The sequence below is a fragment of the Dendrobates tinctorius genome, unplaced genomic scaffold (genome assembly GCF_039654945.1).
Source record: "Dendrobates tinctorius isolate UK_male_01 unplaced genomic scaffold, ASM3965494v1 ptg000063l, whole genome shotgun sequence".
NCBI lineage: Eukaryota > Metazoa > Chordata > Amphibia > Anura > Dendrobatidae > Dendrobates > Dendrobates tinctorius.
Window position 1 is genome coordinate 4,569,494 of NW_027361731.1, and position 26,007 is coordinate 4,595,500.

Here is a 26,007-nt window from a genome sequence, read left to right on the forward strand (position 1 = left end):
AAATACAGAGGTCTTCATGTTATTGGTGGCTCAAAAGCCTCTCGGAAAGCAACATGGCTTCCATAAACCAGTCCAGCAATATTTGCTTTCCCAAAGTCAAATCTCCTGATTTCTGAGCCTTGCAGTGTGCCAAAACCACATTTATCATCCATGTACTTGGAATTACTATAGTGAGAAGAACCCACTTAATTTATGGTGTGTGTCTCCTGGAGCACAATCTGCGCACTATGTGTTGGTTAATAAAATGGCAAATGTGCAATTTTCACTCTCAAACAACCAGTGCGTGCTAATTTCCAGAAAGTGTCTGTGGAGTCAAAATAGTCACTACTCCAATAGATTCATTAATTTAGGGTTATAATTTCCAAAATGGAGTCACTTTATTTGGATTTCAATTGCTCTGGTTTTCTGACATCATGTCATTCTAGGGGTTCTGCAAATGATGTATCCCATTTTCTCTGGGACCTGCAACGTCTGCTTCTGTCATCAGGCACCGCTTTATTCATTCTGCAGGCGGTGCTGTTAATGGAGGAGAGGTCAGAGCCAGAAGCTCTGGTTGATGAGGCTCTATCCAGCCTCTAAGATTAGGGTGCCTGGGACCTGAAGCTACATCCAGTCTGGATGTTCCTGCTGTCCAGCTTAAGAAATCTGCTCCCTACTTCAGCCAAATGGAAAGCACCACATCCAACTAAAGCTTGAAGCATATTGTCGGAAGCTGCCAGATACAGGCTTGTTCTTCTCAGGTTCAGTCCTCTGTGCTCAGCTCCCGGCTTGTGTATTTGCCTCCTGTTGTGACCCCGGCCCACTTAATGACTACTCTTGCGTCTTCCGATTTTCTATTTTCTCTGCCCTCCTGGTTCTGACCCGGCTATCTGACTATTCTTCTTCCCATCTCACACCACTGAACATCTAGTAAATTTAGATCTCAGGCATTTGGAAGAGACAATGGAGAACTTCTCCATTTCCGGAGAGACTGTACAGTAATAAGAATTCCTTAGGATTGAAAACCTAATTTAATTTATGACGTGGAGTGAATCCATGAAACCAGGGCTCGAGCCATGCCAACACATCCCCTGCAGGCGTGAATACAGTGGGGAAAATAAGTATACGACACACTGACGATTTTGCAAGTTTTCCCACCTACGAAGAATGGAGTGGTCTCTGTAATTGCAAACAAAGGTTTCTGTATCAAATATTAAGTTCTGTTTTTCTATTGTATCAAATACTAAAATGAATAAAATGCAAATTAATTATGTAAAAAGCATACAATGTGATTTTCTGGATTTTTGTTTTTTAAACTCTCTCGCATTTAAAGTGTACCGAAGATAAAAATTACAGACCTCTTCATTCTTTGTAGGTGGGAAAACTTGCAACATCGTCAGGGTATCAAATATTTTTTTTTCCCACTGTAAATGTATATTACAGCCATCAACTTCAATCCTTTTTGAAGTTAGTTGATTTTGAAAGAAATTGAAAGTCAGGATAAAGGGAAATTCTGCTATTGTACGGAAATTCACTCGTGGCCCTCACGCCACATCTAAAGCAAACCTGCATCAGGATTGTGCACAGTAACCTACAGACACTGTCAGGTTGGCACCGTTATACTGATTAAAATGACACCTTGGTTGATGAAATCCATCTTGTGATTGTTGTGTAATCTACATTTCCAGTTTTCTGTTAATGAGATTCTCCTGCTGCGGGGTAGCCTGTGAGCAGATCTTTATTTGGTGCTCTTTTCTCATATTCATCCTTATGGGCTTAACTGACAGGTCACTGATCCTTCATTGACTTGTCTCCTATTTTAAATACTGCATATAATAGTGTTGGCTTTGAAAAAAGGTTGCCAGTAGATGCTACTGTATATGCATCGCCGCCATCTTTCTGGAGCCAAAAATTTATTTTTTGCTCCAACAAAATGGCGCCAACGGCGGCACATGCGCAGTAGTATCTATGGGCAAGCTATACTTTCAATCTGCGCAAGCACTGATCACCAGTGGGTGGGACTTGTGCAGATTAAGATCATTGCTTTAAGATAGATGCTACTGGAGCAATAAAAAGGGAAAAAAAAAAAAAAAAAAAAAAAAAAAAAAAAAAAAAAAAAAAAAAACTGGCTCCAGCAAGATGGTGGTGCATACGCAGTATCATCTATCGGTAATTAATAGGTAAGGTGCCTCTGCCATTTTGCTGGAGGTAAAAAGATTTTTTTTCAAAGACAACACTATTATATGCAGGTAAGCCCATAAGGATGAATATGAGAACAGATCACCAAATAATGACTCGCTAACAGGCCGCCCGGAGCACGAGCATATCATTAACTGTAAACTGCAAATACCGATTAAACAACCACCACAAGATAGCTTTCACCAACCAAAGTATAATTTTAATCAGCGTAATGGCGCCAACTTGACAATGCCTGTAGTTTAATTAGCGAAATCCTGATGACAGGTTCCCTTTAATGTTGCCAATAACAGTGAATTTTATCCAGAACGACTGGACCTGGTCTTGTAGGGACCATATGAGCACATTCAGCTGCAGAGAATGGAGAGAATGTAGATACATCCAATAAGATATCAGGGATCTAGGAAGCCAACAGCATCATTACCCGCCGCATTCTCTTACAGGCCCATCATAATATTTTTCTGCAAGTGATTTTCTAACTTGTCAGCACATTCTACGTACGCAGTCATTTGGCTTTGAAGTTTACAGCTCTGGCCAGGTAATGTCTTCTAATTTAGGTAGGTGGATCTTCAAAGTTGTTATTCCTATAGAAGGGCTTTCAATGCCCAAAGTCATTTTAACAGTTTTTGGTGAAGGAGAATGTTGTGGTCTAGAGGCAAAATGGTAATCACATGATTGGGATACAACTGGACTACACCATCGATAAAGCAGCCACAGCCGGTGACTGAGAAGAATCTGTGACTTCCCTGCATTTAGTGGTTACTACTCACTTGGGTAGTCATATGCAGGAATCTCCTCTTTACACCTCTCATCATTCCTCACATATGTCTCTGTAGTGTTACTATGGGTCAGATCTTCACCCTGAAAAAAATATTGTAAAAGTTACTGATAGATGGAGAAGACACATCTACAGTGGAGAAAAAAAGTATTTAGTCAGCCACCAATTGTGCAAGTTCTCCCACTTAAAAAGAGGAGCGAGGACTGTATTGGACATCATAGGTAGACCACAACTATGAGAGTCAAAAAGAGAAAACAAATCCAGAAAATCACCTGGTCTGATTTGGCAAGATTTATTTTGCAAAGTATTTGGTCACCTAAAAACATGCAAGATTTCTGGCTCTCACAGTAAAATCTACGAGCAACCACTATGTATAGCAGCCATGTACATACCACCCCCGCCCTTGGGAAAAAAGATTCAGGAGGTATTAGAATTATCTAAGCGGGGTACAGGATTACCACTGCTGATTATTGGTGATTTCAATGTTATAGATGAGGGGTGGGATAGACAAACAGGGAATAGGCAAAGGTATCAGGAAATTGATGTCATTTGGGAGCTATATGAGAGAGCTTGGAATGATGGACCTGTGGAGGGTAAGAAATGAAAGTGAAGTGTGTTACAATTGCTATTCTGTGACCCATGGGTCTCTCTCACGAATCGATATGGCGTTGGGTAATGAATTAATGACACAAAAGGTCTGCGGAGTGGAATATCTCCCGAGGGTGATCTCGGATCACAAGCCATAAGAGCTGTTTATCAGATGGACAGGTGGGAGGACCAGGCAGGGGGATGGGTGGGGGTTACACCCGTTATGGCTTGAACATATAAATATGAAAACTATTAAGAGGGAAATGGAAGAGTATTGGCAGTTTAATGAGGGTATTGCTGATAGCCGGGTGGTGTGGGATGCCATGAATACATTTCTGAGGGGCATCTTGTTTCGGGAGATCTCTAGATGTACGTCTAAAACTAGGTCAGAAGACCGGGAAGTCATGGAGGCTCTGGAGAGGGCTGAAATGGAGATAATAGCATACCCATCAGTGGAAAGTCAGAGTAGGCTTAGGGAAGCTCAGGAAGAAGTTAGCAATACAGTACATAAATGATGAGAGCAGAGAGGAGGAGAGCTTTCCAGAAAACACAATTTTATGATGCAGGTGAAAGAGTGGGGCATTTGTTATCAGTAGTGACGGCGGTGCAGAGAGAATCGTCTTATGTATATAAAATTAAAAACTGATAAAGGAACTGAGGTAGTGGACACGGAGGATATTTGGGGGGAGTTTAGACGGTTCTATAAGCAGCTGTATTCTTCTGAGTCAGAGGACTCATCTGTGGATACGGAGGGGTTTCTTTGGGAAGCAGGACTTTCTAGTATCAAGGAGATCGACAGAAGGAGACTGAAAGAGCCTACAACACAGGAAGAGATTGTAATAGCTATTATGTCTATGGCGAACAATAAGGCCCCAGGGGTGGACAGCCTCACTGGTGAGATCTATAAGCAATTAGTTGAGATAATGGCACCTAGATTGAAGGTAGTCTTTGAGGAGGCGCTAGGGGATTGTGCACTGCCGTTGATCCATGAGAGAGGAGGTGGTGGTGGTCATTCCTAAGGAGGGTAGAGACCCAGGACTGGCAGAGTCCTATAGGCCCATTTCGTTGCCGACGGCGGATGTAATTTTTAGCTAAGATTCCGGCCAACCAACTGGCGAGTGTGGTTCAGGATCTTGTCCACCATGATATGTCTGGATATATGCCGAATAAGTCTACAGCGATAAATTTGCGTAGGTTTTTCTTGAATCTGCAGCTGCCGGCGGACAACAGGGGTCGTAGGGTTGTGGTGTCTCTCAATGCGGGTAAAGCGTTCGACAGCATTGAATGGCATTATCTTTGGAAGGTGTTGGGATGCTTTGGATTTGGGAAGACTTTCATATTGTGGATACGGCTGCTGCACACATCCCCGACTGCCAAGGTTAGAGTTAACAGGCAAACGTCTAGAAGATTTACTCTCCATAGGGAGACCAGGCAGGGGTGTCCGCTGTCTCCGCTACTTTTTGCGTTGGCAGTGGAGCCCCTGGCGTAGACAATTAGGAAAGCGGTCTCAGTCAGGTCGTTTATATATGAACTAGTAGAGGAAAAAATAGCCTTGTACGCAGATGTGTTGCTTTTCTTGAAGGACCCTGGGGACTCGTTGCAGGGAGTGATGAATATTCTTAAGACATTTGGGACTATATCAGGATTAGAAATTAACTGGGAGAAATCCAATATTCTAGCGGTGGATGGAAGTAGTGATGATCTACTGATATCGGGGGAGGATAGTAGGTTGGCAGTTGTGCAACAGTTTAAATACCTGGGCATTCAGGTGTCACTTCCGCTCTTGAGCTATGTGGACCTGAACTTGATTCCACTGCTGGGTAAGTTAAGGAGTAAAGTAGGGGCGTGGTGTAAATTACATCTTTCAATAGCGGGAAGAACAAATTTGATCAAGATGATTCTGATGCCCCAGATGATATACGTGCTGCACAATGCCCCCATATGGATGCCCAAAATTTAGTTCCCTACCATTAATTCTATATTTAGGGATCTTGTATGGGGGGAAAAAACAGCTGAGGATTAGACTGCAAATATTGCAGAGACCCAAGGATGGGGGGGGCTGGCGCTCCCGAATCCTTGGATTATCTAGCAGCTCATTGTCAACAGATGAGGGGTTAGGGGCTAGAGGCAGGTAACATTACAAAAAAACGGATTACTTACCGGTAATACTCTTTTGTAGAGCAACAACAGCACCCACTGAGAGAGGGGATCCGCCCCTAGGAACAGGAAACCTACAGAGAGATAAAAGGGGCGGTCCCCCTCGCTCCCTCAGTTGGATTACAGAGAACAAGAGGAACCGCCACACATGCTTTAGTCAATTTGCACAGTAAGCGATTCTAGTATATATTTTTTGCTACATTTCACATTTATATACAGCTTCTATCCTTCACCCACCAGAGTGAACCACATGTAGATATATCAAGGAAGGGAAGTGAGCGAGTGCTGTCGTGGCTCTACAAAAGAGTATTACCGGTAAGTAATCCGGCTTTTTCTCTTCGCCACGAGAGCACCCACTGAGAGATTTTAAGAGAAAATCACCTGGGAGGGCCCACCGTGTTAAGGACAAATCTACCAAAGGCCAAGTCATCGGAAGAAGACAAATCTAGCCTGTAGTGATTATAAAAGGCAGAAGGAGAAGACCAGGTTGCGGCCTTACATATTAGCTCAATTGGGACATCCGTCCTTTCGGCCCGGGAAGAAGATATGGCTCCTGCAGAATGTGCCCTCACGCCCTGTGGCGGGCCTTCTCCTTTTTTGCCGAATATGCCAATGCGTTTCTGATCCACACTTCTTGTTACCCTGGAAAGAGACAAAAAAAAGACAAAAAAAGCCCTGCTCTGCCTCCAGAGCCTAGAGTTATCTATATAGACTAAGATGGCCCCCCTTTACGTCTACGTCTAGGCCATGCTATCTTTCCTTCTCTGGTGTTGCCGGGCTATCATAAGAAAGAGGGAAGGTAGATTTTTTGGATCTATGGAATTTAGCAGCCTTTCTAGAGAGGTAGGACGGGTCCGTCTTTGACACTATTCTGCCCTGAAATATTGTCAGGATGATCTATTGACAGGGCCTGGAGATCATGCATCCTCCTTGCCGATACTAGAGCTACCAATAAGGCGGCTTTCAATGAAACAGACTTTGAGGTCAAGTGCATGGGCCCGAATGGTCCCTGTGTGAAAACATCTAGGACTAAGCTAAGGTCCCCAAGGCGGTCTTTGAAGAATGTTAACCGGGTTTGCTTGCTGGCAAGCAGAGAAAGATCGAGCTACCCCTTCCTTGCCCTCAAGTTATAATTATACTTGGCCTCCAGAGCCGAAACTTGGAATTTTAGGGTGTTACCTGCAAGTCCGAACTCACGCCCCTCCTGCCGGAACTCTAATATGGCAAGGAAAAAGACCCTCCCCGGAAAGGTCTGCTGAATGGAAAGTTTAAAGTTTTTCCTGCAAGAGGGTGCCAAATAAGTCATCTGCTTAGCTTCAGTAACTGCCCCTCAAATTACATGCCGTTAGGTGTAGACCTTTGACCTGAGGGTGTAACAGGGTCTTTGTGAGCACAGGTCCTGATCCAGAGGGAGAACCCATGACATGGCTCTTAGCCATGAAACCCACGGCTTTTTGGCCCCACCGGCTATTAAGATGACTCTCGCTCCTTATTACCTCATCATCCTAGTAACAGCTGGCGACCATAACATCGGAGGGTCTGGTGAACCGTCCAAGGGTTTAGAAGGGCGTCGAGTACATGCCCTGTACAGTGGAGCGAACCTTTCGACCTGTCTATTGTAGCGAACAGATCCATCTCCGGCATGCCCCATATAGCCGCTATCATCCTGAAGATGCCCCGGCTGAGCACCCATTCCTCTTGATGCCGGGTAGGGTGGCTGAGGAGGTGTGCTCTGGAATTGTCCACTCCTCTGACATGGAGAGCAAACAGGAACAGGCTCTGAAGTTGTTTATTACCCTGACAAAAACGGGTCAATAGGAACAACAGGTGTGTTTTGGCTCTCTGCAGGATTCTCTCTGCGGTAGATATCAGAGTTCTTGACCGTATTCCTCCTCATACTATGAAGGTACCATATCATACCATGAAGCATCCTGAAGTGATATGAGGCCCTATGAAGTAGCATGAAGCACCATGAAGTACTCTGAAGCAATGTGAAGTACCTTGAGGTACCATGAAGTACTATGAAGCACTATGAAGTACTATGAAGTACTGTGAAGGTACTATAAAGTACCATGAAGTAATATGAAGCACTATGATGCAATCTGAAGTACTATGCAGCAATACAAAGTATGACGCAGTACTATGAAGTACCATGAAGCAATATGTATTATGAAACAAAAAAGATGCACGATGCAGCACTATTCAGTACTATTATGCCATCTGAAGTACTATGATGCAATACTAAATATGATGAAGTACTATGAAGTACCCTGAAGTAATATGAAGTACTATGACTTACTATGATGCAACAAGAAGCACAATGAAGTCCTATGACATACGATGGCGTACTAAAACATATCATGAAGTACTATGGAGTACCATGGCGTATCATGCAGCAATATTATGCGCTATGACATACTATGATGTACTATGGCGCAACAAGAAGTACCACAAGGTACTATGACCTATCATGAAGTACCATGAAGCAATCTGATGAGCTATGGCACACTATGAGGCAACCAGAAGTACTATGAAGTACTATAACATATCATGAAGTACCACGAAGCAAATATGACGTACCATGAATTATATCATTGGCTGCGTGTGCATCACTATTTGCGCTTTTTCCCCTTTTTTTTTTTTCTTTTGATTAATCTTTGGCGCATGTTTGCACCGGGCCGTAGTATTTGGTAATTTATACAGTGGTGTCCACCCCTCACTGCATATCTTTCGTACTATCACAGAATCGCAGAGTTGGAAGGGACCTCCTGGGCCATCTGGTCCAACCCCCTGCTCAAAGCAGGATTTGCTAAATCATCCCAGTCAGATGTCTGTCCAGCCTCTCTTTGAAGACTTCCATTGAAGGAGAACTCACCACTTCTCGTGGCAGCTTGTTCCATTCATTGATCACACTGTCAAAAAGTTTTTTCTAATATCTAATCTGTGTCTCCTCCCATTCAGTTTCATCCCATTGCTTCTAGTCTTTCCTTGTGCAAATGAGAATAAAGTTGATCCTTCTACAATGTGACAGCCCTTTAGATATTTGTAGACAGCTATTAAGTCTCCTCTCAGTCTTCTCTTTTGTAAACTAAACATTCCCAAATCCTGCAACCTTTCCTCATAAGACAGGGTTTGCAGACCGGTCACCATTCTGGTCGCTCTTTTCTGAACTCGCTCCGGTTTGTTGATGTCTTTTTTAAAATGTGGTGCCCAAAACTGGACACAATATTCCAGATGAGGTCTGACCAAAGAGGAGTAGAGGGAAATAATGACTTCACGTGATCTAGACTGTATGCTTCTGTTAATACATCCTAGAATTGCATTTGCCTTTTTGCTGCTGCATCACACTGTTGACTCATATTCAGTCTGTGATCTATTAGTATACCCAAGTCTTTTTCACATGTGCTGTCGCTTAGCCCTATTCCTCCCATTCTGTATATGCTTTTTTCATTTTTATTGCCCAGATGTAGTACTTTGCATTTTTCCCTGTTAAAAACCATTCTGTTAGTTGCTGCCCACTTCTCCAGTTTATTTATATCTTTTTGAATCCTCTCTCTCTCTCTCTTCTCTAGTATTAGCTATCCCTCCTAGCTTTGTGTCATCAGCAAATTTAATCAGTTTACCCTCAATTCCTTCATCTAAATCGTTGATAAAGATGTTGAACAATACAGGGCCCAGGACAGAGCCCTGTGGTACCCCACTTGAGACATTCTTCCAACTGGATGTGCAGCCATTTACGACCACTCTTTGGGTCCGATCACTAAGCCAGTTATGAATCCACCTAACAGTTGCCTTATCCATTCCATAGTTAGTCATTTTTTCAATAAGGATTGTATGAGATACTTTGTCAAATGCTTTGCTGAAGTCAAGATATACTATATCTACAGCATTTCCATGATCCACCCAATCAGTGATTCCGTCATAGAAGGAAATTAAGTTAGTCTGACATGACTTAGTTACAAACCCATGCTGACTCTGTTTAATCACTTCATTGTTATCCAGGTGCTGACATACATGTTGTTTGATAATTTGTTCAAAGATCTTTCCTGGTATAGAAGTCAGACTCACCGGCCTATAGTTGCCTGGGTCCACCTTCTTCCCCTTTTTGAAGATAGGAACAACATTTGCTCTTCTCCAGTCTTCTGGGACGTCTCCTGTTCTCCAAGAATTTTCAAAGATCATGGAGAGGGGTTCAAAAATTTCTTCTGCTATCTCCTTCAGTACTCTGGGGTGTAATTCATCTGGACCTGGAGACTTGAATTCATTTAGGTTAGCTAAGTGTTTCCTCACTATATTTCTGTTTATAGATATCCTGGAATCTTCTATTCCCTATGAAGCACCATGAAGTACCCTGAAGTACTATGAATTACCATGAAGTATTCTTTGATGCAGTACGATTCATAGAGGCGCTATGACGTAATACGATACATCCAGACTCTATTATACCATATGATATACATAGGCCCCATGGGGTACAGATAGACTTACGGCCCCGCTTGAAGGTGCTAAACAAGAGACCAGGCCCACAGTTACATTCAAGGGGGCACCTCTCAGAGTTCCAGATAACCTCCTCTCTCAAATGTCAGTGACCTCACCCGAAGGAGCCAATTAACGATCCGCAGCTGACAATCTTCACGGAGACAATGCGCTGCTGAAGTCCCCCATAAGGCTCTCAGCACAAGAAATTGTGTGTGCCTCTAGGACTGCTACCAGTATGCTGCTGTTTACCAGGATCTATGACTGGTATTCCATTCTGGTACTTGCCTGGCTTCCAGCTACTGCCATTACGAGAGCAGTCACTCGGACTGGAATGGCTGCCGACCCTTTTTTTTTTTTTTCTTCTTTCGGAGAGCAGGAGGAAGAGTGAGTGAACTCCTGCACACTGCTTCACTGACCCCTGCCGGGTGCTGTAGCCCCCAATTGCAAGCCGAGGGCCTAGCTATACCGAGCTTCCCCTCCAGGGAGCAGGGTGAGGTTAGTGCACTTTTTTTTTTTTCACAAATCAACCAGATTAGGGATCTTCAGCTGGTCTCCCACTCTGGTAATTGCCCGGCCTTCATCTGCTCAGCAGCAACCTAAAGAGAGCAGCCCCGCATCTCCTTGATGGTTAACACATGGTACCGGCTGTGGAAACTCAGCCTAAGATGTGGTCAGCTTCACCGTGTACCACCTCTTTCCGTGGAACCATTCTGGCTAGAGCGTCCACTCTTTCTGCTGCTCTATGGTAGCACCTCCACAACTTCATGTGTGTGTACCTTGCACCGCCATACGAGGCGTTCTGAGACGTGGTTCGCTTTCCCGTCTACCACTTTTATCCGTGGCCATACAAGGCCTTCAACTGCAGACCCTCTGCGCAAATGCACGCCTGTTACATTCCAGCCATATCGTGCTGCATCTGTGAGCGAGGATGGCCTCACCTGGCCCCTGCCTCACGCCGTCATTATCAGCCGAGGGGGGAGTCAATCTGCCTCGGCTCTCCTCTGAGACTCAGGCCCACCATGCCAAGCCCCCGGCTGCTGGCCTTCTGCGCCTCTCATACGCGCCATGTCAGCCTCTCCCGGTCTATGCTGTCGGACCGGAGCCAGTTCTACTCCAGCCATATGCTGCATCACCATGCCAAGCCCCCGGCTGCTGGCCTTCTGCGCTGTGCTGCACCTCTCATACGCGCCATGTCAGCCTCTCCCGGTCTATGCTGTCGGACCGGAGCCAGTTCTACTCCAGCCATATGCTGCATCACCATGCCAAGCCCCCGGCTGCTGGCCTTCTGCACCGTGCTGCGCTTCTCATACGCGCCAGGTCGGACCGGAGCCAGTTCTACTCCAGCCATATGCTGCATCAACCATGCCAAGCCCCCGGCTGCTGGCCTTCTGCGCTGTGCTGCGCCTCTCATATGCACCAGGTCGGCCTCTCCTGGTCTACCCTGTCGGACCGGATCATACCTCTGACCATCGCCAGGAGTCAGGTATGGAATCAGCGTTCAGCATCTTACCGCATTCCACATCATACTTGGGTATGCCAGTAGCCTTGACACTGAGTCGTGCTCTTGCCCTAAGCCAGGACGCTCTGGTCCGTAATGCTGCGTCTCCCAAGGGGAGTCTCCATAGGTGACGGCTCCTGCCGCTCTATGCACCGCACGTGAGCCAGTCGCATCATTACCAGGCCTCACGCTGCATTACCAGCTGAGCGGGGAGTTGAATATCAGATCTCCCCCGAACAGCTCCAGCTCTGGGGCCCCTGTAGCTCATATGGATGCTGTACAGGCGGCAACCAGGCCAGGTATCCTCTTGCGAGCTTCTTTCTTTCTATGGGTTCCTTCTAGGAACAGGAAACCAACTAAGGGAGCGAGAGGGACCACCCCTTTTATCTCTCTGTAGGTTTCCTGTTCCTAGGGGCGGATCCCCTCTCTCAGTGGGTGCTGTCGTGGCGAAGAGAAAAATGGGATTGTTACACCACTCTGGCACGGATACATAAGGTTTGGGAGGCAATTAAAAAGATTAGGGGAGTGGAGCACTTGACAAATTTTTCCCCTATATGGCAAAATGAAACACTGTCGGAGTTTGACAAAATGAGGGAATTCAAAAATTGGAAGAGACTGGGAATACAATACATGTTTCAGGTACAGGAAACGCAAGCACTAATACCTTTTGAAAAATTACAGGAGGACTATGAGCTACCGGAGGTTTTTCATCCAGTATAGATAGCTTAGTCATGCCTACGTAACACAGAGCAGGACGGTTAATATGGAGATACAAAAAGACATACTGGTGGAGTATGCCTGTGGAGAGGGGGAACAAAATTTGTGGTGTCGGATATTTATAAGGATTTAATGTATACCTTTTTAAGTAATTACCCGATTAAAGCAAAAGAGAAGTGGGAGGAAGAGTTGGGGAGGATAGAGGAGGATAAATGGGAGGTGATTATGGAATACATACCCCAACTGTCACTGAATGAGCCGGGTAGACTCTCAGAAATATATGTGCTCCATAGAGTATATAGGACTCCAGAAAGACTGTATAGGGCTGAACTGAGACAGACTTCTGAGTGTCCACAATGTCAGGCTGATGGGGCAGGGATCCTCCATATGTTATGGCAATGCCCCAAACTGAACCCATACTGGATGACAGTTATACACGCTCTCAACAGAATTAACAACTGTAGAATTAAGAGGGACCCTGTGATGTGTATCTTGGGATACGTGGAGGAGATTCAGGTTAAAAAGAAAAATAAATTGGCAATAGCTAGATTATTATATATCGCACAAAAATTAATTGCCAGACATTGGATAAATGAAGAACCGCCGATGCTACAGGAATTTTATTTTAGGCAATCTGACTTTATTGAAAATATAGAAAAAGGTATTTATGCTAAAAGAGCGAAAAAACATTTGCGACATTGTGAAAACCATGGGTGGAGAGAAGATGAGAAGATGATCCCGAATGAAGGCTGTATTCTTGATCACTTGCTGTTCATAAATATAATGGCGGGGAGGAGCAGTAATTTGAAAATATGTGACCCTGTTGGACTTGGTAATATTGAGATTGTCTGTTGGCTTGAATTTTGTTAATAATTTATCTGATTAAAAAAAAAAAAAAAAAAAAAAAAAGCATGGGGGTGGCAACATCATGCTTTGGGGCTATTTCTCTGCAAAAGGACGAGGAAGACTGATCTATGTACATAAAAGAATGAATGGGGCCATGTAGAGTGAGATTTTGAGCGTAAACCTCCTTTCATCGGCAAGGGCATTGACGATGAAAAGCGGATGGGTCTTTCAGCATGATAATGATCCCAAGCACACCATCAGGGCAACGAAGGAGTGGCTTCGTAAGAAGCATATGAAGGTCCCAGAGTGGCCTGGCCAGTCCTCAGATCCCAACTCCATAGAATACCTTTGGAAGGATTTGAAAGTCCATGTTGCCCAGAGAAAGGCCCAAAACATCACTGCTCTAGAGGAGATCTGCATGGAGGAATGGGCCAACATACCACCAACAGTGTGTGCCAACCTTGTGAAGACTTACAGAAAACATTTGACCTCACTTATTGCCAAAGAATATAACAAAATATTGAGATGAACTTTTGTTAATAACCAAATACTTATTTTCCAGCATAATTTGCAAAATAAATCCAGCCAAATCAGACCAGGTGATTTTCTGGATTTGTTTTCTCATTTTGACTCTCATAGTTGTGGTCTACCTATGATGTCAATTACAGACCTCTCTCACCTTTTAAGTGGGTGAACTTGCTCAATTGTTGGCTGACTGAATACTTTTTTCCCCCACTGAGATTAGCTCTATTGCTCCCATCTCCACCCTTCTCATTACACAAGTATAAAACATATAATACTGGTGAATAAAACAAGACTGAGCACAAGACCTTCACAGCCATCTACACATCATAGGGGAGATCTCATGACACCTTCTCTCCATCTACCTGATGATCCTGAGGAACATTGGGATCTTCTTGTTTACAGTCCTGTGGAAAAAGAGGACGGGGACATCTCTCTGGTGTTGTCCTCTTACTGGATAGCTCTGGAGGAAACACATACAGGGACTGAAGTAATTCTTTACATACAGATAATTATAGGCCGTGTGTATTTAGTCCTTTCTATTACCTGGTGATGTGAGGGGTTGAGGAACCTCCACTATGACGTCCTTATACAGATCTTTGTGTCCTTCTAAATACTCCCACTCCTCCATGGAGAAATAGACGGAGACATCCTGACACCTTATAGGAACCTGACACATACAATGATACCGTCATCCCCCGATCCCTTCATAGTGTTACTGTATAATGTCCTAGCATTCCCAGCAGTGTCACCTCTCCAGTCAGCAGCTCAATCATCTTGTAGGTGAGTTCTAGGATCCTCTGGTCATTGATGTCTTCATACATCAGGTGGTGAGGCTGAGGCCCCGTGATTGGGCTCAGGGGTCTTCCCCATCCCTCAGACACAGGGTCCTGACAGCGCTCACTAGAGGTCTTCTTCACTACTGTGTAATCCTGGTTATGGAGAGACACATTAATAAATCTCACTACAGACATTTCCAGAGTCCTCACCTCTCCAGATCTGTCCATCTGTTATTCCCATAGATAAGAATGATGTAATGTGACATCATCAGGATCTCTCACCTCTCCAGTAAGCCGGAAGAGGATCTCTAGGGTGAGGTGTAATATCCTCTCCGCCTTCTTGTCTCTGTCCATATCCATCTTTGATGGATAAATCAAGAAAATTCTCTTATATAGAAGATCTTCACTGAGAGGATCCGATATTGTAGAGACCTGAATGAGAAGATGAGCCGATGTAACATCATAAATATATGTACCGCGCTCCAAATATCATAGGACGATTCAGTAATGTTAAAAGTGAAAGTAAATGTCCTGCCTTTCACACATAAACCTGATACTCAGAGCGTGCAGGAGACACAAATCAAATCTATTATCGCCAAGTACATATTACATATATACAAGGAATTCTTTGTGGCAAAGAGGCAGCATAATATATAACAACAGATACAACAAGTAACATCTAACAAGACAGATACAGTATATAGTCTACACATGACGATTTAATTGTTGAACAGAGTGGATAGAAGCTGTTCATATGGCGGTTGGTGCTGCATTTGGGGACTCTGAAGCGACGTCCTGAAGGGAGTAGTTGGAATGAGGAGTGTCCCGGGTGAGAGGGATCGGATGAAATTTTCAATGCGTGGGATAGAATACTCTTATCATAAAGATCCTGGATTTTAGGCAGGGGGGAGCCTATAATTCTCTCTGCTGTTCTGAAAGTCCTTTGTAAGCGGAGTTTGTCATGCGCAGTGGCTCCCCCATACCAGACTATCAGAGAGGAACAAATCACAGATCTGATGACAGCATTAAAGAATAAGATCAGCAGATTCTTAGACAAACCATATCTTTTCAGCTGACGCAGGAAGAACATCCTCTGTTGTGCTTTTCTTATAACAGCATCCACGTTTTTCCCCCATTTAAGATCATGAGAGATGATAACACCAAAGAATTTGGTCTCTGTGACCCTAAGAACCACTTCGTCATGGATGTAGATTGGAAGTATCTCATGTTGATCTTTCCTAAAATCCACAACCATCTCAGCAAATCTACGACGTCAGCAAGATTCACTAATGAGCGGTAACAGAACTTATGCAGACTTAGGCCTGTTTCACACATACGTTTTTCAGATCAGTTGTAATCCGCGAAAATAGCAGAAAACGGATCGGTCACCGTTTTTGCAGCAACGTGTGCTACCGGACCGTTGTTTTGACGGATCCGGCGAAGGCTGAATTTTAAAGGAACCTGTGCCGAGAGAGACTTTTTCCCGCTCCAGGAACGGCATTCAGGGTTAAAAATGTTCCCAGAGCGATGCTTCCGGGCATGCGCAGTTAAAAATAGCGGACAGTCAACAAAAAAAAAACGTTGCAGAGTCCGTCTCATCCGCCCGGGAGAGGGTAAAATTTTGACGAAACCGTTAAAAAATGGGTGTGACGGACGACCGTCAGTCAAGATCCGCCACTAATGTAAGTCTATGGGGGGGAAAAAACCGTATCCGCCCCTTTTTTGTCTGATCCGTTTTTTTTCCAAAAATTGGTGGATTTTGACTGACGCCAAAAAACTGAAGTGTGAAATAGGCCTTACCCCAACTCTGCTGAATGAAGATGCTGTGCCGATCACAATGAATGATCCACAAAGGTGCTGGATAGGTATGTGACAAGTTGGGAGGATGAGGTGAATGAGCTCGGCTGACTGGGGTGCAAGTAATAATTAAAGTCTGGCAGAGCCAGGACCACTCTGGCTGGTAGCTTCCGGGATGCATGGCTGAATGGTGGCTGACACTGTCCTGCACTGACAGTGTGTGACTTCACAGGCTAAGGCTACGGAGCCTAGCTGGGGCCAAAAAACCTACGCGTTTCAAAGGCAAAACATGCTTCTTCGTCAGGGTATATATACACATTGTATATTAACTCCTCAAAAAATAAAGGGAACACTTAAACAGAATATAACTCAAAGAAAATCAAACTTCTGTGAAATCAAACTGTCCACTTGGGAAGCAACACTGATTGACAATCAATTTCACATGCTGTTGTGCAAATGGAATAGACAACAGATGGAAATTATTGGCAATTATCTAGACACCCTGAATAAAGGAGTGGTTCTGCAGGTGGGGACCACAGACCACATCTCAGTACCAATGCTTTCTGGCTAATGTTTTGGTCACTTTTGAATGTTGGTCGTGCTTTCACACTCGTGGTAGCATGAGATGGACTCTACAACCCACACAAGTGGCTCAGGTAGTGCAGCTCATCCAGGATGGCACATCAATGCAAGCTGTGGCAAGAAGGTTTGCTGTGTCTGTTAGCATAGTGTTCAGAGGCTGGATATGCTACCAGGAGACAGGCCAGTACACCAGGAGACGTGGAGGGGGCCGTAGGAGGGCAACAACCCAGCAGGACCGCTACCGCAGCCTTTGTGCAAGGAGGAACACTGTCAGAGCTCTTCAAAATGACCTCCAGCAGGCCACAAATGTGCATGTGTCTGCACAAACGGTTAGAAACCGACTCCATGAGGACGGTCTGAGTGCCCGACGTCCATTGGTAATGAGATGTGGTCTGTGGTCCCCACCTGCAGAACCACTCCTTTATTGAGGGTGTCTTGATAACTGCCAATAATTTCCATCTGTTTTCTATTCCATTTGCATAACAGCATGTGAAATTGAATGTCAATCAGTGTTGCTTCCTAAGTGGACAGTTTGATTTCACAGAAGTTTGATTTACTTAGAGTTATATTCTGTTGTTTAAGTGTTCCCTTTATTTTTTGAGCGGTGTATACACAAATATAAATTATATTATATATATATACACACACACATATATATATATATATATATATATATATACACACACAACACATACACACACACAGTGAGACCCTTTTGTCCAAATCTTAATGAAGGATCCACCTCAAAGACAATAAAGCGAATTGCATCCATGTTACCCTGGTGTATCTCATTGACATATTTGGCCAGCCAGAGGGGTATCACGGTTGTGCTATTTATACACTCAAATATTGTAGGAATTAATAATATACAGAGTGAACATGTAATCCCTATAAAAACTCATTTATTATGTATTAATATATAAAAAACACCAATTTCCCAGTGAAACCATGGCAAATGCCACACTAAAAGACCATAACTGAGATGCTGCAATGCCCCACAATAGGCCTTTCTGATACCTTCCTAACCGTGGAGGTTGGCACCCTAGGAACCCCGATTTTTTGGCGCCCCCACTCAGCGAAGGCCGTCCCTCACTGCCCTGCCGGTCCCTAGTATCACAGGCAGGCAAACAATAACAAAATAGTGCAGAGATGAATAGTAAAAATGCCCTGCGGCTATTGCAGACAATCCCAGATACAATAGAAAACAAAAAATTACTACACCATGACATTAAGGTCCACCGCAATTTCATACCCTAACCATAGAGCAAATAGGTACATGAAGTGGCCACTTATCATTTATGGAATACTCCAACGCGTTTCCCCGCAACAGCGGTTCATCAGGAGGCAAAGCCAGGCCTCCAGCACCGACCTCCGCCCACAGAGCCGCACTCCACATAGAGAATAATGGAGCCTCCAGCACCGACCTCCACCCGCAGAGCCGCACTCCACATAGAGAATAATGGAGCCTCCAGCACTGACCTCCACCCGCAGAGCCGCACTCCACATAGAGAATAATGGAGCCTCCGGCACCGACCTCCACCCGCAGAGCCACACTCCACATAGAGAATAATGGAGCCTCCGGCACCGACCTCCACCCGCAGAGCCGCACTCCACATAGAGAATAATGGAGCCTCCGGCACCGACCTCCACCCGCAGAGCCACACTCCACATAGAGAATAATGGAGCCTCCGGCACCGACCTCCACCCGCAGAGCCACACTCCACATAGAGAATAATGGAGCCTCCGGCACCGACCTCCACCCGCACTCCACATAGAGAATAATGGAGCCTCCAGCAGGGCTGTGGAGTCGGTAAGCCACAGTTGCGACTCCGACTCCTGGATTTTATCAGGCTCCGACTCCGGCTCCTTCATAAATGGCCAATTCGTAACAATAAATTTACTGTTGTCAAATATTAACATCGTGCTTATTCAGTTTCTCACCATCATATAAGTAAGCAGACCACTTAGAGCAAAAACTACATTTATTAGAATACAATTAGAATATAGCAAATAACTTTTATAAACTTTTCTAAACTGTAAGTAAATATGCAATAAACACTTTTATGCAGTTAATAAGAAGAAATCTATAAATTTGTCCTCAGAAAAAGTATTGCCTCTGTCAGATCCTCCTTCATGGATACCCTCAAATCTGATCTAATTATTTTGAGAGCAGAGAACAACCTCTCTACACTAACTTGTGTTGGTGGCAAAGCAGTAACCACTCAGGCAACATCTCTGACAATGTCAGGATACAGAGGAATCGCTTGTTGCACTGTTATTTTTGATGAACGGTCAAATTTCTCAATTTCTTTTAGTGCACATGAAAAATTCTGCTGAAATGTACTGGCTGTGTTCCTTGATGGGGATGACTCTTCTTCTATGCGGGAACGCTTTGCACGGTCCTTGTGATCCAAATATTTTTCGAAATTAAATTCTTCATCAGTTGATGATGAGGGTGAAGATGTGGCAAGACGACCAAATTCTTCTTGTTCCTCCTGAATGTTCTGCAACCCTTTCATCCTTACTGATATTTCAAACAGAGCTTCTTTTCCTTTACTTAGCTGTTGATCATCTAGAAGAATCTGATGCATTGGGTCTACATAAACAGCTGCCAAAAGAATGTTATTTTGTAATAGTAGCTCCTGTCTCCGTTTCATTGATGTAGCAATGCCACTTGCAATTAACCCTCCTCTTTGGGACAGGCGAAACATCAGGTTCTTCCACTCCTTTAAGAAAATACCTGGAGTTAAGTCCTCTGCTTGTAATTTTTTAGTCGCTGTAAATGGGTGCTCTAGCAATTTTTCCAGCTCAGTCACCTGATTCCACTGACTTTCATTTAGCGTCAGTTGAGGGTTAGCCATGTCTACAAGAAAGGTTTTCAGTTCAACCAAGCGCTGATTCATTAAGTAAGTACTGCCCCATCGTGTGGCTTGATCAATAATTGCCCCTTTTCCAGCACGTCTCTTCAAAATTGAGTCAACTTTAGGGGTTCTGGCAACAGTAGCCAATTTTCTCACCTTGCCAATCAGTGCAGCAGCATGTCCTTCTTGCAGACTGTCTCTTATAGCCAGCTGTAGCGTATGCACAACACAGCGCATGTGATGAATGAAAGAACATATTGACAGTTTCAACAAGATCATCTAAACTATCATGTTGCTGTTCATCTGAAGCAACTTCAGTTTGCTCCTCAGTTACAATACTGTGTTCCTCTATTTCAAACATTTCTGTGTCTGTGGACCCAGAATGTTCTTCTAGCTGCTGGTCACCATCATTACTCTCATTCATTAGCTTAATAGTACTTATCATATTTGAAGCATTGTCAGTTACGACAGAAAGAACTTGCTCTTTTTTAAGTTCATAGTCTTGCAGAACCTTTTCCACCAAGACCTGGAGAAACTCACTGGTGTGATGAGCTTTGGTGTCTTTTACTGCCAATGTCTTGGTAACTATTTCATTTTTGTCATAAACAAATCGGACATTGATGGCAAAATAGTTCACTCTGTGACGTGTGCAGGCATCCATTTTAAGAAACAGAAAGCGTCCCTTGAGAGTTTTTTTAAGTTCTTCCTTTTGTTTAAAAGCTTCTTCGATTACTAATTTTCTAATACTCTCTCTCTCTCCAGAGAAACACCAAGCTTGCGGGCCATTTCCCCATTCAGACACATAAAAGCTGGTCGTGAAAATAATGAAATAGGCACACTATCCTTTACAACAAGCTCTATGATCTGTTTTTTAAATGTATCTACTGTCATTGTCACAGTAACTTTGTCACTGACAAAATATCTTGCAACTGATGGCTGCAAAGTTCTCTGCTCCTTTGTTTGGCTGGAAGAGCTAGGCACTGGTTCATTGGTTTGGATGCAGTCTTTCTCATCCACTGCTTTCAGTACTTCTGGATGAAAGCGCTGTAAATGTCTCTTTAGATTAGAAGCTCTGGTAGGAGCATTTTTATCTTTGCCTGAATATGCACTCATCTTGGCTTCACAGCATTTGTTTTCGTCTGGATCATTTGTCATACACTGACAGACATAATGTTTTCTATCTTGAGTGATGGTGAAATGTTCAAATACAGCTGATTTAATGTGATGCTTCTTTGACATTCTCAGGTTTTTAATTCTGCATTCACAATCCAAATGACAATTGTTTTTCCTAAAAACAATTGTACAAAATTATTGCCAGGTCGTACAACTGATATAGTGGTCAGTAATACTGTTATTATTCCTCCTCATGTACTCACAGTTAACTGATGCAAAGTTTGTTGAAAGGATAATACTTCTTACAGTCTTCCTCTTCTGAGTAGCAGGCAGCTGAGAGATGCTTGGAAGACGCACACCTAGTATGATCTAGTCTAGAGGAGGAGCTTTACTACTAAGAATTTGCAACACATTTTCACTTTCAGTTTCATACATTGTAAGTAGGGGGGTTGGGGCAGCATGAGGTTAACCAAGTATAAGATTAGATAAGGGCAGTGGAGAACAGTGACACACAAGAAGTAAGAAATGTCTCTATCTCCAGCAGAACTGCTTATCACTGTTGTTCATAGTTTGATAGAACATATATATTTGAGTAACATTTATAAAATTCATATGAAAGTTCAATTATGAAATATTAATACTTTTTTTTTTAAAGCTGGAGTCAGTACATTTCTACCGACTCCGACCAAAACTAACTCCGACTCCACGACTCCGACTCCACAGCCCTGGCCTCCAGCACCTACCTCCACCCGCAGAGCAGAACTCCACATAGAGTATAATGGAGCCTCCAGCACCGACCTCCACCCGCAGAGCCGCACTCCACATAGAGAATAATGGGGCCTCCAGCACCTACCTCCATCCGCAGAGCCGCACTCCACATAGAGAATAATGGAGCCTCCAGCACCGACGTCCACCCGCAGAGCAGCACTCCACATAGAGAATAATGGAGCCTCCAGCTCCGACCTCCATCCGCAGAGCCGCACTCCACATAGAGAATAATGGAGCCTCCAGCACCGACCTCCACCCGCACTCCACATAGAGAATAATGGAGCCTCCGGCACCTACCTCCACATAGAGAATAATGGAGCATTCAGCACCGACCTCCACCCGCACTCCACAGAGAATAATGGAGCCTCCGGCACCTACCTCCACATAGAGAATAATGGAGCATTCAGCACCGACCTCCACCCGCAGAGCCGCACTCCACATAGAGAATAATGGAGCCTCCAGCACCGACCTCCACCCGCAGAGCAGCACTCCACATAGAGAATAATGGAGCCTCCAGCACCTACCTCCATCCGCAGAACCGCACTCCACATAGAGAATAATGGAGCCTCCAGCACCGACCTTCACCCGCAGAGCCTCACTCCACATAGAGAATAATGGAGCCTCAAGCTCCGACCTCCACCCGCAGAGCCGCACTCCACATAGAGAATAATGGAGCCTCCAGCACCTACCTCCACCCGCAGAGCCGCACTCCACATAGAGAATAATGGAGCCTCCAGCACCGACCTCCACCCGCACTCCACATAGAGAATAATGGAGCCTCCGGCACCTACCTCCACATAGAGAATAATGGAGCCTCCAGCACCGACCTCCACCCGCAGAGCCGCACTCCACATAGAGAATAATGGAGCCTCCAGCACCGACCTCCACCGGCAGAGCCGCACTCCACATAGAGAATAAAGGAGCCTCCAGCACCTACCTCCACCCGCAGAGCCACACTCCACAGAGAATAATGGAGCCTCCGGCACCGACCAACACCTGCAGAGCCGCACTCCACATAGAGAATAATGGAGCCTCCAGCACCGACCTCCACCCGCAGAGCCACACTCCACAGAGAATAATGGAGCTTCCAGTACCGACCTCCACCCGCACTCCACATAGAGAATAATGGAGCCTCCAGCACCGACCTCCACCCGCAGAGCCACACTCCACATAGAGAATAATGGAGCCTTCAGCACCGACCTCCACCCGCAGAGCCACACTCCACATAGAGAATAATGGAGCCTCCAGCACCGACCTCCACCCGCAGAGCCGCACTCCACATAGAGAATAATGGAGCCTCCGGCACCGACCTCCACCCGCACTCCACATAGAGAATAATGGAGCCTCCAGCACCGACCTCCACCCGCAGAGCCGCACTCCACATAGAGAATAATGGAGCCTCCAGCACCAGCCTCCACCCGCACTCCACATAGAGAATAATGGGGCCTCCAGCAGCGACCTCCACCCGCACTCCACATAGAGAATAATGGAGCCTCCGGCACCGACCTCCACCCGCAGAGCCGCACTCCACATAGAGAATAATGGAGCCTCCAGCACCGACCTCCACCCGCACTCCACATAGAGAATAATGGAGCCTCCAGCACCAACCTCCACCCGCAGAGCCACACTCTACATAGAGAACAATGGAGCCTCCAGCACCGACCTCCTCCCGCAGAGCCACACTCCACATAGAGAATAATGGAGCCTCCGTCACCGACCTCCACCCGCAGAGCCGCACTCCACATAGAGAATGGAGCCTCCGTCACCGACCTCCACCCGCAGAGCCACACTCCACATAGAGAATAATGGAGCCTCCAGCACCGACCTCCACCCTCAGAGCCGCACTCCACATAGAGAATAATAGAGCCTCCAGCACCGACCTCCACCCGCAGAGCCACACTCCACATAGAGAATAATGGAGCCTCCAGCACCGACCTCCACCCACAGAGCCGCACTCCTCATAGAGAATAATGGAGCCTCCAGCACCGACCTCCACCCGCAGAGCCGCAGTCCACATAGAGAATAATGGAGCCTCCAGCACCTACCTCCACCCGCAGAGCCTCACTCCACATAGAGAATAATGGAGCCTCCAGCACCTACCTCCACCCGCAGAGCCTCACTCCACATAGAGAATAATGGAGCCTCCAGCACCGACCTCCACCCGCAGAGCCGCACTCCACATAGAGAATAATGGAGCCTCCAGCACTGACCTCCACCCGCAGAGCCGCACTCCACATAGAGAATAATGGAGCCTCCAGCACTGACCTCCACCCGCAGAGCCACACTCCACATAGAGAATAATGGAGCCTCCAGCACCGACCTCCACCCGCAGAGCCGCACTCCTCATAGAGAATAATGGAGCCTCCAGCACCGACCTCCACCCGCAGAGCCTCACTCCACATAGAGAATAATGGAGCCTCCAGCACCGACCGCCACCCGCAGAGCCGCACTCCACATAGAGAATAATGGAGCCTCCAGCACTGACCTCCACCCGCAGAGCCACACTCCACATAGAGAATAATGGAGCCTCCAGCACCGACCTCCACCCGCAGAGCCGCACTCCTCATAGAGAATAATGGAGCCTCCAGCACCTACCTCCACCCGCAGAGCCTCACTCCACATAGAGAATAATGGAGCCTCCAGCACCGACCGCCACCCGCAGAGCCGCACTCCACATAGAGAATAATGGAGCCTCCAGCACTGACCTCCACCCGCAGAGCCACACTCCACATAGAGAATAATGGAGCCTCCAGCACCGACCTCCACCCGCAGAGCCGCACTCCTCATAGAGAATAATGGAGCCTCCAGCACCGACCTCCACCCGCAGAGCCGCACTCCACATAGAGAATAATGGAGCCCCCAGCACTGACCTCCACCCGCAGAGCCGCACTCCACATATATAGCTGCTCTGTGCGCACAGGACCTGTGATGAGGTCACAGGAGGGGAGGAGTCAGGGGTCACATGATCAGGGGCCTCAGTGTGTGCAGGACTCTGCTGTGCTGGTTGTCATGGTGCTGGATGAGGGGAAGTTTATGTGTGGGGTCAGGAGGGGTTTACAGTGTGGATGTAGCGGAGCCGCGTGTGTACGAGGTGTACGGAGCGGAGCCGCGTGTGTATGGGAAACTCTCGCTCTTCCGGGGACAGCGGGGTTACCCGCTAACGGGCCGTTGTCGGTGGCATGCGTGTCACAGCAGCGGTGACCCGGTCCGTGGCTCCGGGCGCCCAATATCAATGGCGGTGATGTTAATGGTGTTAAAGTTTATATTAAGAGTTCGTGACGCCACCCGTGGTGTTTGGCAAGTAAGGTGTTGAGCCAACGCTGCATACAGATCCGCTGGGACTGATGGTGTGGTGCAGCAGAGATGATGTAGCTCCCCACAGGTGGAGCTGTAGTCCCAGGGCAGTGTAGGTGCAATGGATGAGGAGAGGCACAGGCTGGTATAGATGTTGTTACCCAGGTGTAGCGGTGCTGGAATAACTGGAGGACACCAGGGTGTGCGGTTCCAAGCTCCAGGCAGGATAGGATTCTCCCTTCCACACTCCGCCAATATGTACCTTACTGAACGACTCCTCCAATGCGCCTTTAGGTGCAAAGCACTCCAGTACTTAGTTACCCTGGAATGCCTCTCTCTAGGTGTTTCGAGTCTTTACTTGTGTGACAGACAGCTGTATCCTGCTTCGGGGACTCCACTCTGCTTCCCGGCTCTCTATTCGGTTGCTGTTGTGTCCCAAGTCTATGAGGGGAGCAAGGCATTAGTGGCTCACTACTCCTCCGGTGTCTGTTGCCGGACATAAAGTTCCAATCAACCTCGGGGACCGGGCCCCGGCCTTTGCGCTTTCTGGACTGGAAGGGTTCTCTCTCTTTCTCAACCAGCTTCCCACCGTCCTTCTATTCTCCTTCATTCCGATCTGTTCTATCTTTCTTCTGGAAGGTTAGGTTATCAATCTTATCAGTCTCTTTCTCTGGTCTTTCTCGTGCCAGCAGCCCAGATCACTGGGACCTGCTGCAGCACGTCCCTCAGACACCCATCTTCTCTCTTCTCTCTCTAACCAACTAACTAACTTTCACTCTTCCCGCTCTTTTGTATCATCTCTCTCCACCCGCCTCCCAGCACATCTCGTGTTACGAAGCAGGGTTCCACGAGGGGTGCTCTGCTAACCCCCAGCAAGAAGCTGTTAGGTGGCCCCACTGAACTATCCTGTGTGTTGAATGCAGGTGTGGAGCGTGGTCAGGAGTTCCCACCTTACCTGGATGGTGGGGCACTACACCTTAGGAGAAGGTGCAGTACCTCTGTGGTGACTGAAGCCTCAGGGGCGCCACATACCCCCCGTTAAACACAGCACGT

At 46.1% G+C, this 26,007-nt stretch overlaps 1 protein-coding gene across 1 annotated transcript in view; it reads right to left on the reverse strand.

Moving 5' to 3' along the window:
* LOC141094187 (uncharacterized) overlaps nt 1-24,642 on the reverse strand; it is a 154,939-nt gene extending 130,297 nt beyond the window's left edge. Inside the window, 6 exon segments of the mRNA XM_073579945.1 lie at nt 2,946-3,036; nt 14,126-14,223; nt 14,307-14,430; nt 14,513-14,692; nt 14,822-14,971; nt 24,531-24,642. Of these exon segments, the coding sequence (XP_073436046.1) occupies nt 2,946-3,036; nt 14,126-14,223; nt 14,307-14,430; nt 14,513-14,692; nt 14,822-14,971; nt 24,531-24,557 (670 nt within the window). The 5' untranslated portion in view covers nt 24,558-24,642.
* Nucleotides 24,643-26,007: the final 1,365 nt, after the last annotated feature.